Source organism: Panthera tigris, chromosome C2 (genome assembly GCF_018350195.1).
Source record: "Panthera tigris isolate Pti1 chromosome C2, P.tigris_Pti1_mat1.1, whole genome shotgun sequence".
Lineage (NCBI taxonomy): Eukaryota > Metazoa > Chordata > Mammalia > Carnivora > Felidae > Panthera > Panthera tigris.
The window spans coordinates 78,611,388-78,624,065 of NC_056668.1; the positions used below are offsets into that span (position 1 = coordinate 78,611,388).

The 12,678-nt window shown below is 40.1% G+C and overlaps 1 protein-coding gene across 6 annotated transcripts in view; it reads right to left on the reverse strand.

Annotated features, from left to right (window-relative positions):
- LOC102953305 (LIM domain containing preferred translocation partner in lipoma) overlaps positions 1-12,678 on the reverse strand; it is a 673,846-nt gene that overhangs the window by 368,496 nt on the left and 292,672 nt on the right. For all 6 annotated transcript variants that reach the window (XM_042998791.1, XM_042998792.1, XM_042998793.1 and 3 more), the window contains one exon: positions 6,128-6,240. In XM_042998791.1, coding sequence (XP_042854725.1) covers positions 6,128-6,240 — 113 coding nt within the window. The remainder of the gene's footprint in view (positions 1-6,127; positions 6,241-12,678) is intronic.

The following is a 12,678-nucleotide window of genomic DNA, read 5'->3' on the forward strand; positions in this document are numbered from 1 at the left end:
AGAAGTCTAGACACCGAAAATCTTGCTCTTTTCTCGTCTGAATTTCCAATCACATGATGATTCAGAGAGAAAAGCAAACAGGAAACCTTTGAAATTCACTTCTAGAAAGTCATATTGACCAAAGCCATCCACATGCCTAGGAGCCCACCAGCCCTACTAAACATGCACTGACCTACCACTGCAACCATAAAAGGAGGAGATAACCATGAAGCAACCTGCTGCTGCTATCGCCACTGCTGTCCCCAGGGTCACAAGCAACCCTACAAACCAACCAGGGCTTGCTAACCCAAGGCCCAGGGAATAAGGTAAAGGGCCACGAAGAAATAGGCATCTCAATCACTCCTTTGGTATGTTTTCGTAGATCAAGATACTCTCGCGTTCTCACCGTGCAGAAAGGACAAGCACTTCAGAGTGGATTAGAGCCACTGATCATTTCGGTTTTCTTAAGGCAAGACTGCACATTGCCTCCACTCATTTTAGCCTTTATAGCTTGGATCTCCTTTTTTACCCAGCCTCCTCCTTCCTCAGCCCACTATCAGGCCATGGAAGGAATGGCCTCTACAATGGAGTACGTCAAAGCCATATAAAGCAAGTCTTGCTGCCTGTTTCTGCGAGTGCATAAAAGAACGTGGCCATGGTTGTGGGCCTGAGCCCTTCATGTCTACAGGTAAAAATCCATCATTCCATACCTGTGAGCATGACTGTACTAGACTATGAGTCGCAAGACACAGCTTCCAGGGCTGGCTCTGCTAAAACTATGGTAGATTCTAAAATTATTATTGACATACGTGGATAACTGACTATAATCTATCGTTTGCCATGTACATAAAGGAGCTTTGAAAATGTTTTCAGAAGAACAGAAATGAGTTGGCTTGCAAACTTTGAAGACTGACTAAGACAAGACCATAAATAATTTCAGAGGTTTCCTTTCTCCCTTCTCTTTTCAATTAACTCTGGGCATTTCCCCAAGTTCGGTGCATAGTTCACATTACACTGTTTTCACACAGGCCTCCGGAAAAGTCACTTCTTTCAGCAGCTCTCATGATCAACTTCTTGGGGCAGACATCACCTATCCCTCCCCTGGCCTGACTGTTCCTTTTCATGGGCACTGTGTTCTAAGATGGTAGGACGAAAATCACTGGAAAGAAATCATGGGGGCGCCTGGGTGGCTCAGTTTGTTAAGCGTCCGACTTCAGCTCAGGTCATGATCTCCCTGTTCATGAGTTTGAACCCCGCCCTGGGCTCTGTACTGACAGCTCGAAGCCTGGAGCCTGCTTCGGGTTCTCTGTCTCCCTCTCTCTCTGTCCCTCCCCCACTCTCACTTTGTCTCTCTCTCTCTCCCTCCCTAAAAATAAACAAACATTAAAATAAAACTTAAAAAAAAAGGAAAGAAATCATACAGACACAAATTTCCGTTCCATAAGAGAAAGGAGTTTTTAACATTAAGGAGTAACCGACGACAGGCATCATGGTCTATTGTCTAAGGTGGAGGGACTGTGGTGACAGCAGGAAATGTGGCTGTGGCCATCCCACTGGGATGAGCAGAAAAAGGGAGATGAAAACAAGGGGTATATAGATCTCTGGAGAGTGGGCAAGTTAAAGCAAACCACGGGACTGGGTCACAAAGAGAGAGGCAATGAGGAGATATCAACTGGAGGTCATGAAGAAAAGTCAAGCAGAGATCTCACAAAAAGTGGATGTTAAATATCGGGCACCTGAACTTAGAAGCCATCAGGATAAGTCCCTGAGGACTTCTAGGAAGTGTGCCAGAGCTGTCTGCATGGGGTTTCCCACAAGTGCAACAGGTTATGCCTGATGGTGTGTAAAAAATACCACATGGCATCCAACAACAGATCTGGAGATGTCACCCTTATCTTTAAAATATTAACAAACACCTGCAGTAAACTGACAATGATTTCAGAATAAAGGGCAGATTCCACAGCTGGCAATGCAGGCCTACCACACTACTTCGTGCTCTCCTTCAATACTCTTATATTTGTTAGTTTATTGCTAAAAGATCTATTCACCCCACCTGAAAATTAAGGTCCTACATCAGCCATCAAAGTTCAGTTCAGTTGACACTGTCTCCAAGAAGCCTTCTCATAGATCTCCAGTTAGTTAATTTACTTTTCCCACCCTCTACCACAACATAGGACTTAGCTTGTGCTTCTGATCAGAGCATGATGACTAAGAAATAATTTATTATGGAACACTATAGCTTAAAAGCTGTGTTTGTGATTCAGAGGTATTATTGTGATTTGATTCAGAGGTGCTATCTGTGAACCATCTCCTTATCCGTCAACATCATCTCACCTGCAATAGTCACCCATAAATACCTTGTTAAACTAGAAAAAAAAAAAATTGGGAGATCCAAACAAAAGAGAGATACTGGAAGTATGATCTCTAATTCCCTTGTAAACCTGAAATCCTATGAGACATTCTCCACCTGTGAAACTATTCTAAGCAATGCTATAGGGCTGCCCATTAGCTGGCTGAAATAGGAAGAAATTAACAACTGCAGCATCAGATTAGAACAACACTACAGGGTCCTAAGGTCGAGAGTCAGGACACTAGACCCATGATGCCAAGTTCTAAGGCTACAATCTCTAGTATATATGCTTTACTTACAGAAGTTACTCAATTTGTGTTGAGTGAATGAAGAACAAATGAATGAGTGAAATGGTCACTCCAAATCTCACAGGTCTTGAGGTCAAACTGATCTTGACAGAAAAGAAAAGATAAAGCCCTCATTTGTTTTCCAAGATTCATTTTTTTCTCTTAAAAAAAAAAGGATTCTCAGAACAAGAAGTTTTGAATTGAAGTATTTGCCTTTTGCAAAAAAATACGTAAAAAGTGTGTAGCAGGTCTCAAAACTACAGGACACTAAGCAAAACTCCAGCAACACCTAGTCCTTCAAAAGAAAACCATATAATCCCGTCATCTGAACCTCAGAGACTTACAGGCTGATGGAAGACTAAAACAAAGCCATGTGCAAGGCCATCTGGTACAACAGGAAGGACAAATCCAGAAGTCAAGATTTCTCAAAATGAGGTATGGATGATAGGATCCATACCTTCGTGAGACTCAGTTTCTCCATCTGCAGACACAGGGAACTAATCCATTTAGCGAGTCCCTGAAGAGGCTGTAACTAATGGCTGGCGCCAGGGTTGGACTAAATGATCTCTAAGGTCCTTTACAGCTCTGACAATTTTAAAATTCTATAGTCGTACTTAGTAGACATTATTTGGACTCTGACCTGAAAATCTGGCTAGAAGCATAAACAGACTTCTACATAAAAACACATTCACTAGCTATAATTTGGACTTGGCAACCTGAAGTTTCACCAGGGCCGAGAGGAAAAAGTGCAAAATTTTCTCCAGCGATTACCTTACTTTGGGCTCTATTATACAGTTCATATTCCAAGGTGGTGCAACTATGGCCAGAGCAGGGCCAAGTCGCTATCATTCTCACACAAGGGAAGGGCATACCCCTGTGCTTTTGAACTTGCCAACAATCTTCCATATCTTCAAGAATAACACGCCTCTCCTACCAGATGTGTCCTTTCCCATTTGGCAAACTCAATTTTATTTTTTGTCCTTCCTTCTGTTTTGCAAAGAACATAAGCCAACATGGCAACCGGCGTTTTGTTTATTTCCTTCCTTATAAAAAACAAAGTCATGGTTTTGGTACATTTATCAGGAAAGGTCCATAGAGGAGAAGAGTTTTTGTAATTTTTATGAAAGCCCATGTTTGAATTCTTCTTCATTAAACCTTTTGGCAAAGCCTTATAATTACCACTGTTGTTATTTTTATATAGTGATAGTTATATCAAAATATCTGGATAGCCATTATAGCTTGCCAATTTCAAATCCATCTGTATTTCATTTGGTTACTAGAGGTAGTAGACAGTTACCTTACTTTTAATTATGAGAAAAATCGGACTCAGCGTGACCTGTTGAGAATCACGTAACTAGAATAAGCTGTTCAATGAACAAACACAAGTCTTCTGTCACAAGGTCAAACAAGCTTTTAAGAACTGAAGATTTAAAATGCAACAAAATAGCTTCTATAACGTTCCAAGAGAGCAAACAGACTAAATGAAATTTTTAATTACATAGATTCAACAATATGCAAAGAATAGCCCTGGACCAAATAAGAGCAAAGGTATATACAAGACAAATTTAAGAGTTTTTTTTTTTCGTTGTTAATAAAAGATGACTAAAAATAAGGAAAATTGATCATATTATTTCTATTTGCCAAGGGACCTATCTGTTGCATAAAATAAATATAAACTTTGTAGGATTCCTATCCATTAGTGGCATTTGAGCTTTGATTTTATTAGCTTACAACATTTTATCAGCAAGATTTTATAGGAAAGTCAAGATTTTTGTAGGAAACCCACAATATATATATCTAATACATAAAATTTTTAATGGATTTTGAAAAATCTAGGTTCCAAATGGACTTGAAGGCCACTGGTTATAACTGGAACTCACTAATTTTAACTTCTCAATAGTACAAAAAGCTTCTTCTATTACTTAAGTTCTAACATATGAAAATATACTTCCAAGAAACTCACATGGTTTACTCCCTTCTCCCTACTCCAAATCGTTGCTCAGGTGTCCCCTTCTCAGCAAGGCCGCTGGATCACCCTTTCCTCCAACCCACAGCCCTGATTTCATTCTAATGTTCTTCGTAATCAATGTACCTATTTTGTTTATATCCACCAGTTTTACTAACATGGCAGTTTCATGAGGGTAGAATCCTGTCTGTCTTTTTCACTACAGAATTCTCATGCTATAAAAGGTACGCACACCGGCACACGGAATATTTGTTGAATGAATGAATCACTTCTTCCTTTGTCTCTCCCAACCTGAAATTTAGGAGAAAGAAAGCCAGACAATGGACTGAACCATTTAAGCAGTGATTTCCCATGGCTTTTCTTCTTTAAAACTTACTATGAGGGGAGCCTGGGTGGCTCAATCAGTTGAGCATCTGACTTTGGCTCAGGTCATGATCTCAGAGTTCGTGGGTTCGACACACGTCAGGCTCTGTGCTGACAGCTCAGAGCCTAGAGCCTGCTTCAGATTCAGTGTCTCCCTCTCTCTCTGCCCTTCCCCCACTCGCTCTCTGTCTCACTCTCTCTCTCCAAAAATAAACAAACATTAAAATTAAAAAAAAAAAAAAACTTACTGTGGGAAATTGTAAACATATGTAAAGGTAGACCAAATATAGATAGAATCAACCTCCCTCCAAACACTCAACAATTACCAACTCATCACTAATCTTTCTTTCACCTATTTTCTTGCTCATTAGCTCCCTATTCTTATTATTTTGAAGCAACTACCAGACACCATTAATTTCCTCCCCAAATATTTTGGATATATATTTTTCCTTCTATATATCTATAATAGCATCATCACCCCTAAAAGACAACATGATTCTATAACATTGCTATTTAGTTTTCTCTCCTGATAGGAACAGCAGTTAGCTGCCTACATTGTGGCATCTGGTCACCCGTGCCTCTACAAGGTTACAGGCTGAGAAGTCCTTCCACTGTTGCTTCTGATCCCAGCCGTGGGTTGCATGCAATCATCACTCCCTGGAGCACAGCACTTGTATAAGATCAATACATCCTATAATGTGCATCCCTAACCCCACTTGACCCCACTCAGAAAAGAATATCCCAAGAAGGTTTGCTGGCGCTTTTGCTAGAAAGATGTTGCTGGCCAATTAGGACCCACAGTGACCAACCAGAGCCTTAAAATATCACTCTTACCCACGCAGAATGCAATGTTTGTGGATAGAGAAAAGAGGCAATAAAAAAGCACAGTTGGTCCCTGGGATAACAAGGAAACGTGGAATTCTCAAATGGCATTCCTAAAAAATGGCTTTCAGTTTCAGAACAAAATTAGGAGGTGAAAGGATTTCTAGGGCTTCAGAATGCAAGCCAGCAGAACTCTGCAAAGCTTCAGTGGGGCGTGTTGCATTAAAGTACCTTAGCTCTTTGTGAGTTGTAAAGCTCTCTTTAGGCTCTGGATAAATGTTTATCCACCACAGAAACAATCACTGAATTCATGAGCTTCCTAGCATGGCTTATTAACATGACTTCCACCACAGATCTTACCTGTGCCCTGAAAGCACCTTCATCAAGGGGTGGTGGAGGAGGGAAGTTTCCAGAGCCAGACGGAAGAGCACCAGGATCATCTAGAGGTGGAGGTGGGGGTGGAAGAAAATCACCTACAGAAAGGAAATGCACACATGAAATTAACATAGACGCAATTTTGTAGGACTCTTAAAAAACGTATATTTGCTGGCATTTTACTGCTTTTTAATTGGCCTTGACGCATCATTGTTTTGTCTCAATGGCAATTATTCCCTATTACAGTTCCCTTCAGTTAAATTGGTAGCCTTAATTTTGAGAAGAATGAGGACAGGAGTTGATACTTAGAAGTGAAATAAAAGCTAGCCTACAGGAGGAGGAGTTGGATATGTTTAGCTTGAACAGGGAAGGTGTTCGGGGTGGTGAATTGCTGAGGTGGGTAAGACTTGGTACTTACCCTCAGTAAAGTTTTCATCAAGCAGAGGCGGAAAAAATGTACCCACAGGTAAAGGAAAAAGAAGATACAATTTATTAAGATGGAGAAACGGACTCTTCTGGAAGCTAAGAAAAAGGAAAACTTATGCCCAAGTAGAGCAACAAGGAAGGCTTTTACCAGAACATTTAAACTGCCCCTGAACAGCAGTTCACAGTGACCAACGAGTCCACTCTTGGCAGAAAGACAGGGGAACAAAGGCATAGCTTAAAACATCTAGGGCCTAGAGAATAAGGAGCAAGTCATAATACAGCATAAATATAGGGATGTAAAAGAATACTAGTGAACAATAAAACTAAGTGCAGTGACAAAAAGAATTTTTTCTTTAAGTGTGCTGAACATCTAGTAAGTAGTTCAAATTTTATCATGCTTGCGGTGGGGAGCCATCAAGCATTTCTGACAAGAAAACATTTGGTTGCAGTATGATTTACTAAAGACTAATCTAAAAGCACATGCAGGGCAGATTAGGAGGAAGGGGAATAAGAAACCTCTGATATCAAAATCTATATACAATCCAGGCAGGAAGTGATGAGGGGTGAGCATATCAAGAAAGTTCAACATCATTGCCCAACGAGAAGAGCATACCAATGTCGTGTTTTTGGAAGAGAGCACCTAATCTCTAAGGTCTGAGGTGCAGACATAAATCTAAAAGCTCTGGGGCTTCATGATATGGAAATTTTTAAAAATACTTTGCAAGAAATTCTATTAGGAATAGGAAACTTCCATTTAAAAAAATCTCTGTTTGCCTTTTTTCTTTTAAAAATAATATTTTAGATAACAATAATAAGTAATATTCATGAATAAGTACTTTTCCTTGCATTTCAGTTGCTCAACACTTAGCAGCAGGGCAGGAGTTTCTGTCACTCAATGAGTTGCTTTTGGGTAGAACCAAAATACCATGATTTAAGCCTTCAAAAAAAAAAAAATCTAAACTGCACAGAGGAAGGATGGTGGCTTGGATTTCATTGTTCTGATACACCTTGATTCATTGTTCTGATGGTTCCTCTGGCCCCTATTTGCCTTAGAAATAACAGACTTCAAGTTGGAAGAGTAGCTGTCTAATCTAGCTTCCGGCCATATTCAGACTACAAAGCAGTGAAATACACTATATATTTAGAGTACTCTGCTTTTTAGACTCCCACCATGCACCAAACCACTGTGCTAAGATTTTCATAGGCTACCTATTAGTCCTACAACCCTTCGTCCTGATGGTTCTCGAAATTTATAGAGGTCATCAGGATCTCGGAAAGGTCTGGTAAAACACGGATGGCTGTGTTCCACCCTCAGAGTTATTGATTTAGTTGGTCTAGGGTGGGGCCCGAAAATTTGCATTTATTTTTTTTTAATTTTTGTTTATTTGTGTGTGTGTGTGTGTGTGTGTGTGTGAGAGAGAGAGAGAGAGAGAGAGAGAGAGAGAGAGAGAACGCAAGCAGGGAAAGGGTAGAGAGAGAGGGAGAGAGAAAATCCCAAGCAGGCTTTGCACTGTCAGCACAGAGCTGGATGCGGGCCTTGAACTCACGAACAAGATCATGACCTGAGCCAAAGTTGAGTCAGATACTCAATCAACTGAGCCATGCAGGTGCCCCCTGAGAATTTTCATTTCTAATAAACTCCCAGGTGATGCTGATGCTATTGGTCTGGGACGACACTTTGAGAACCACTGCATTTTTAGACCCTATAGGATTAGAAAGGTTAAATGACTGATGTCATATAGAAATATTTCTATTTCTCTTACTTTTCTGGGTGTGCACATCTAGGGACGTGCTTTGTCCATATCCTTATTAGGATTATAAGTCTCATAAACCTTCAGTAACTCTACCCAGTAGTTCTAAACACTGGCTACATACTAGAATCACCAAGAAAGTTTTCTCAAAATGCTGATGCCCAAACTCCATCACACCAATTGCAATCAGTATCTTGGGGCTGGGGGAAAGCGAGTTGCGGGGAGGCGTCAGGTGCCAGTATTCCTTTAAAACCCAAATGATTCTAATGTGCAGTCAGAATCAAGAGACTAATTTGACCTTCCTTTGGCCAAACACTGCACTGAAAAATATTTAACACCTACTAAGTAAAAATGAATCGTCACCGAGTTGTTTTCTGCCTTGGAAAGTCAAAACATACAAGAAAAGGGCTCACAATGAGATCTTGAGTGATCAGCGAAGGAGGTCTAGGTTCATGGAGACTAGTCCTACTAAATTCTAGTGCACAGCCTCATTTTCTGGTCCAAATGTTCTATCTGGACCTAGGTCGTCTTCATGCATAATTTAAAAGACAATTTCTGAGCACCTTCTTATACTTTACCACATTTTATTATGTCACAGAGAAATGTCAGAGCATTAAACAGGATAAGAAGTAAATAGAATCTGGAGATCGTATTATAAAGTTAGAAACAGAGGCCAGTGAAAGCGACACAAATAGTCCACATTCTCAGGAAATTAGTCTTGGAATAAAAAATACAACTGGTTGTCTCTGTAGTCTCTTCCAACCATAGTTGATCTTTGAAAAACATGGGTTTGAACTACATAGGCCAACTTACAAATTTTGTACAGTACAGTCCTGTAAATATATTTTTTCTTCCTTATAATTTTCTTAACATTTTCTTTTCCCTAGCTTACTTGATTATAAGAATACAGTATATGACACATATAACATACAAAATATGTGTCAACCAACTGTTCATATCAGTGGTGAGGCTTCTGATCAACAGCAGTTATCAGTAGGGGTGCCTGGGTGGCTCAGTCGGTTAAACGTCCGACTTCAGCTCAGTTCATGATCTCATGGTTCGTGAATTCAAGCCCCACGACGGGCTCTGTGCTGATAGCTTGGAGCCTGGAGCCTGCTTCAGATTCTGTATCTCCCTCTCTCTGCCCGTCCCCCACTCACACAGTGTCTCTCTCTCTCTCAAAAATAAAATAAAACATTAAAATATTAATATTTTAATAAATATTAAATATTTTAAATTTTTAATATTTTTAATGTTTTATTTTATTTTTGAGACAGAGAGAGAGACAGACAGACAGACAGAGTGTGAGTAGGGGAGGGGCAAAGAGAGAGGGAGACACAGAATCCGAAGCAGGCTCCTGGCTCCGAGCTTCCAGCACAGAGCCCGATGCGGGGCTCGAACTCACAAACTGCAAGATCATGACCTGAGCCGAAGTCGGACGTTTAACCAACTGAGCCACCCAGGCGCCCCAACAAATAAAAAAATTAAAAAAAAAAACCAATAGTTATTAGCAGTCAACATTTGGGAGAGTCAGAAGACATAGGCAGATTTTCAACAGCATGGGGTCGATTCCCTTAGCTCTCTACCATTCAAAAGTCAATTGTATATCCTTCCCAACTAAATTTTTGTCATAAAAATTAAATATATAGTGAGGCACAAGTTGGTGACAATCCTGGGAGGGTGAAAAGGAACAGAAAAGGAAGACAATGCATTTTTAAAAGAAATGAGTTGAAAACAACCAAGATCTAGACTATTTATTCTAGGCTGAAATTAGATTAAGATTTTTAAAAGTTCTAGTAATAAGCTTATAATAATTATCACATAATTTGCAGTTCTTCAAGCTTGACCATCATAGGCTTCTTCCTTCATTCTTTAGAGTGGAGCTCACATTTTAAAATGATGTGTAAAAAACCGATACACACATTGATAAAGGATAGAAAATAGGTCCTGTGGACTAGTCCATAACTAGTTGAGTTGGTAGGAATGAAAAGCTCTTAATAATTACCTTAAACCAGACTAAGAACTATTACAAGATTTCTGATTTATGGGTCACCATTTTAATAGGCCACTAAACAAAGGAAAATGCTTCTAAGTTGCAGGAAAAACAAATCCACTTAAGAGAGAAGTCATATTTCCATGTTTAAGTAAGATGGCAAAATGGAAAGAACAAAAGAACAGTGTGTGTGTGTGTGTGTGTGTGTGTGCATGTGTGAGCGTGTGTGTGTGCTTGTGTATGTGTGTGCTGTGGGAGGGGAACCTTTCCATCCTTACAGATGTTTTCAAACAATGAAAGAGCATCTGGATGGGGCGTCTGAGTGCTTCAGTAAGTTGAGCGTCCGACTTTTGATTTCAGCTCAGGTCATGATCCCAGGGTCATGGGATTGAGCCCCTCACTGGGCTCTGTGCTCAGACTGCTTATGATTCTCTCTCCCCCTCTGCCCCTCTCCCCAAATCTCAGTCTCACTCTCTCTCTCTAAATAAAATAAAATAAAATAAAATAAAATAAAATAAAATAAAATAAAATAAAATAAAAAAGAAAGAAAGAGTGTCTGACTTTGAAGCTTAGCTGGTGACCCTCCTAAAGAAAAACATGGTGTCAGCTGCAGTACCTCCCAACTAGCAATGGTTAGCTGTAGACCTTCACATTAGTGCGTGGCCTGTCCTCTCTGCTTGCCAGGGAAATCCAAATGGAACTATCACACCCTATGAATTACAGGGACACTGAATAAATTGAACAGGCAAACCAAAAAAGAACACCCCCCCCCAATCAGGCAACTTGGACAATGCAGGGATCCATAAAATCTAAGACAGAAACATCTAGTCTTAGAAGAAGGAGGGTAGTCAGAGCCACAAGCCTACACACCTGCTTTCCTCCTTCCCTTCTCCTCACCATCCAAAGCCTACTCACATGCAATGCACATTTATCTCTCACTTGCCAGGTACAATAGTTTACTTGAAGTTACACAGCTAGTGAAATATGGAGCTAGAAACGAATCCTCACTCTGCATTAGAGAGAAGCTAGGAAGTATCTCACTTAATTTGCTCCCTATCATCCCAAACAATTTAGCTAATAGTCAACAGAGTTTTGCTTTTTGTCAGGGGTAGCACCATGGGTCAGTTAAAGGGTGAATCGTGCAAAAGTATATAGCCCCGATTCTCAAATATTATTTTCTGCCAACTTACTTTCACCATATAGCCTGTAATGCATATCATTAACTTGAAAAGCCAGTGAGGAAAATCTCCCAAGTACCCAGGGATCCATACTTTCTCCAGCTACCCTTCCCAGTATAGGGCTAAAAAGGCAATAGCATTGAGAAGCATATATGGCTACCTGCTAGGAGCTGAGTAGTTGCCCTAGTAACATCGTTTGGGCATATATGAAAGGCATCTATCCACCTGAATGCAGAACTCACTTATCCCTTCATGAAATAAAGGTAGGCCCCCATCAGAGGGGAAAAAAAAATAACAAGAACTGACCAGCAAAGAAGTTTACAAATTAAGGGTGATATGTGATTGTAGTGAAAAAGCCCAAAGGAATAATTAAACTCAGATCATCAGTGAAGTCTGAACTCATTTACTATAGTTAAAAAAAAATCAAAAAACAAAAAAAAACTAAAAAAGCATCATTCTTTTTCTTCTTCCAACATCCGTGTAAACCTACACACATACACAGGGATTCACACAGTAGCCTGTCTGTGCCTCACCAGCATCTCTAATACTTGGTTGCACCTAGATGTTCATGGTCATTCTCTCCTACTGAGAATGGAAGCTCCTAACCAATAGAGCCCACTTATAATTTCTCATTCTATCTCCACATCCTGGCATAAAGTGTGGGCCACTCTCCGTAAACATAGGCTGAAGAACTATATAAGAAGCCATTTAATCACTCAGTTGATGTTTGTTTGGTTGAATGGCCTGATGCCTTACATGTTGTTCAAATGTCAACGTTCAAATGGCCAAGGGTATCTAGATAAAACGCAGACTCTGATTCAGCAGCCGTGGGGTGAGGCCTGAGGTTCTGCATTTTTAATATGCTTGCAGGATGATGACACAGATCCATGCACAGTACATGGAGGGACATGGCTTTACGGCTCCTTGGGTTGGCAACTGTTGCTTCTCCAACTTTCTGATGGGGATAATTTTTGGTTGTTTAAGGGAATAAACTTTAAGGTAAATATAAATAAAACAACTTAGGGACTTCCCGAGTTAAGTATTTAAATTATGAGTGTACAAGAGATTGGGCTGGAAAACACACACGCACACACATGTGAAAAAATACAATTACAGTCACCAAGTAGTAAGCTTCGAGTAAAAGCAGTTATTCGTTTCCGTTTACAGTAATGAATAGAGCATGGAAAT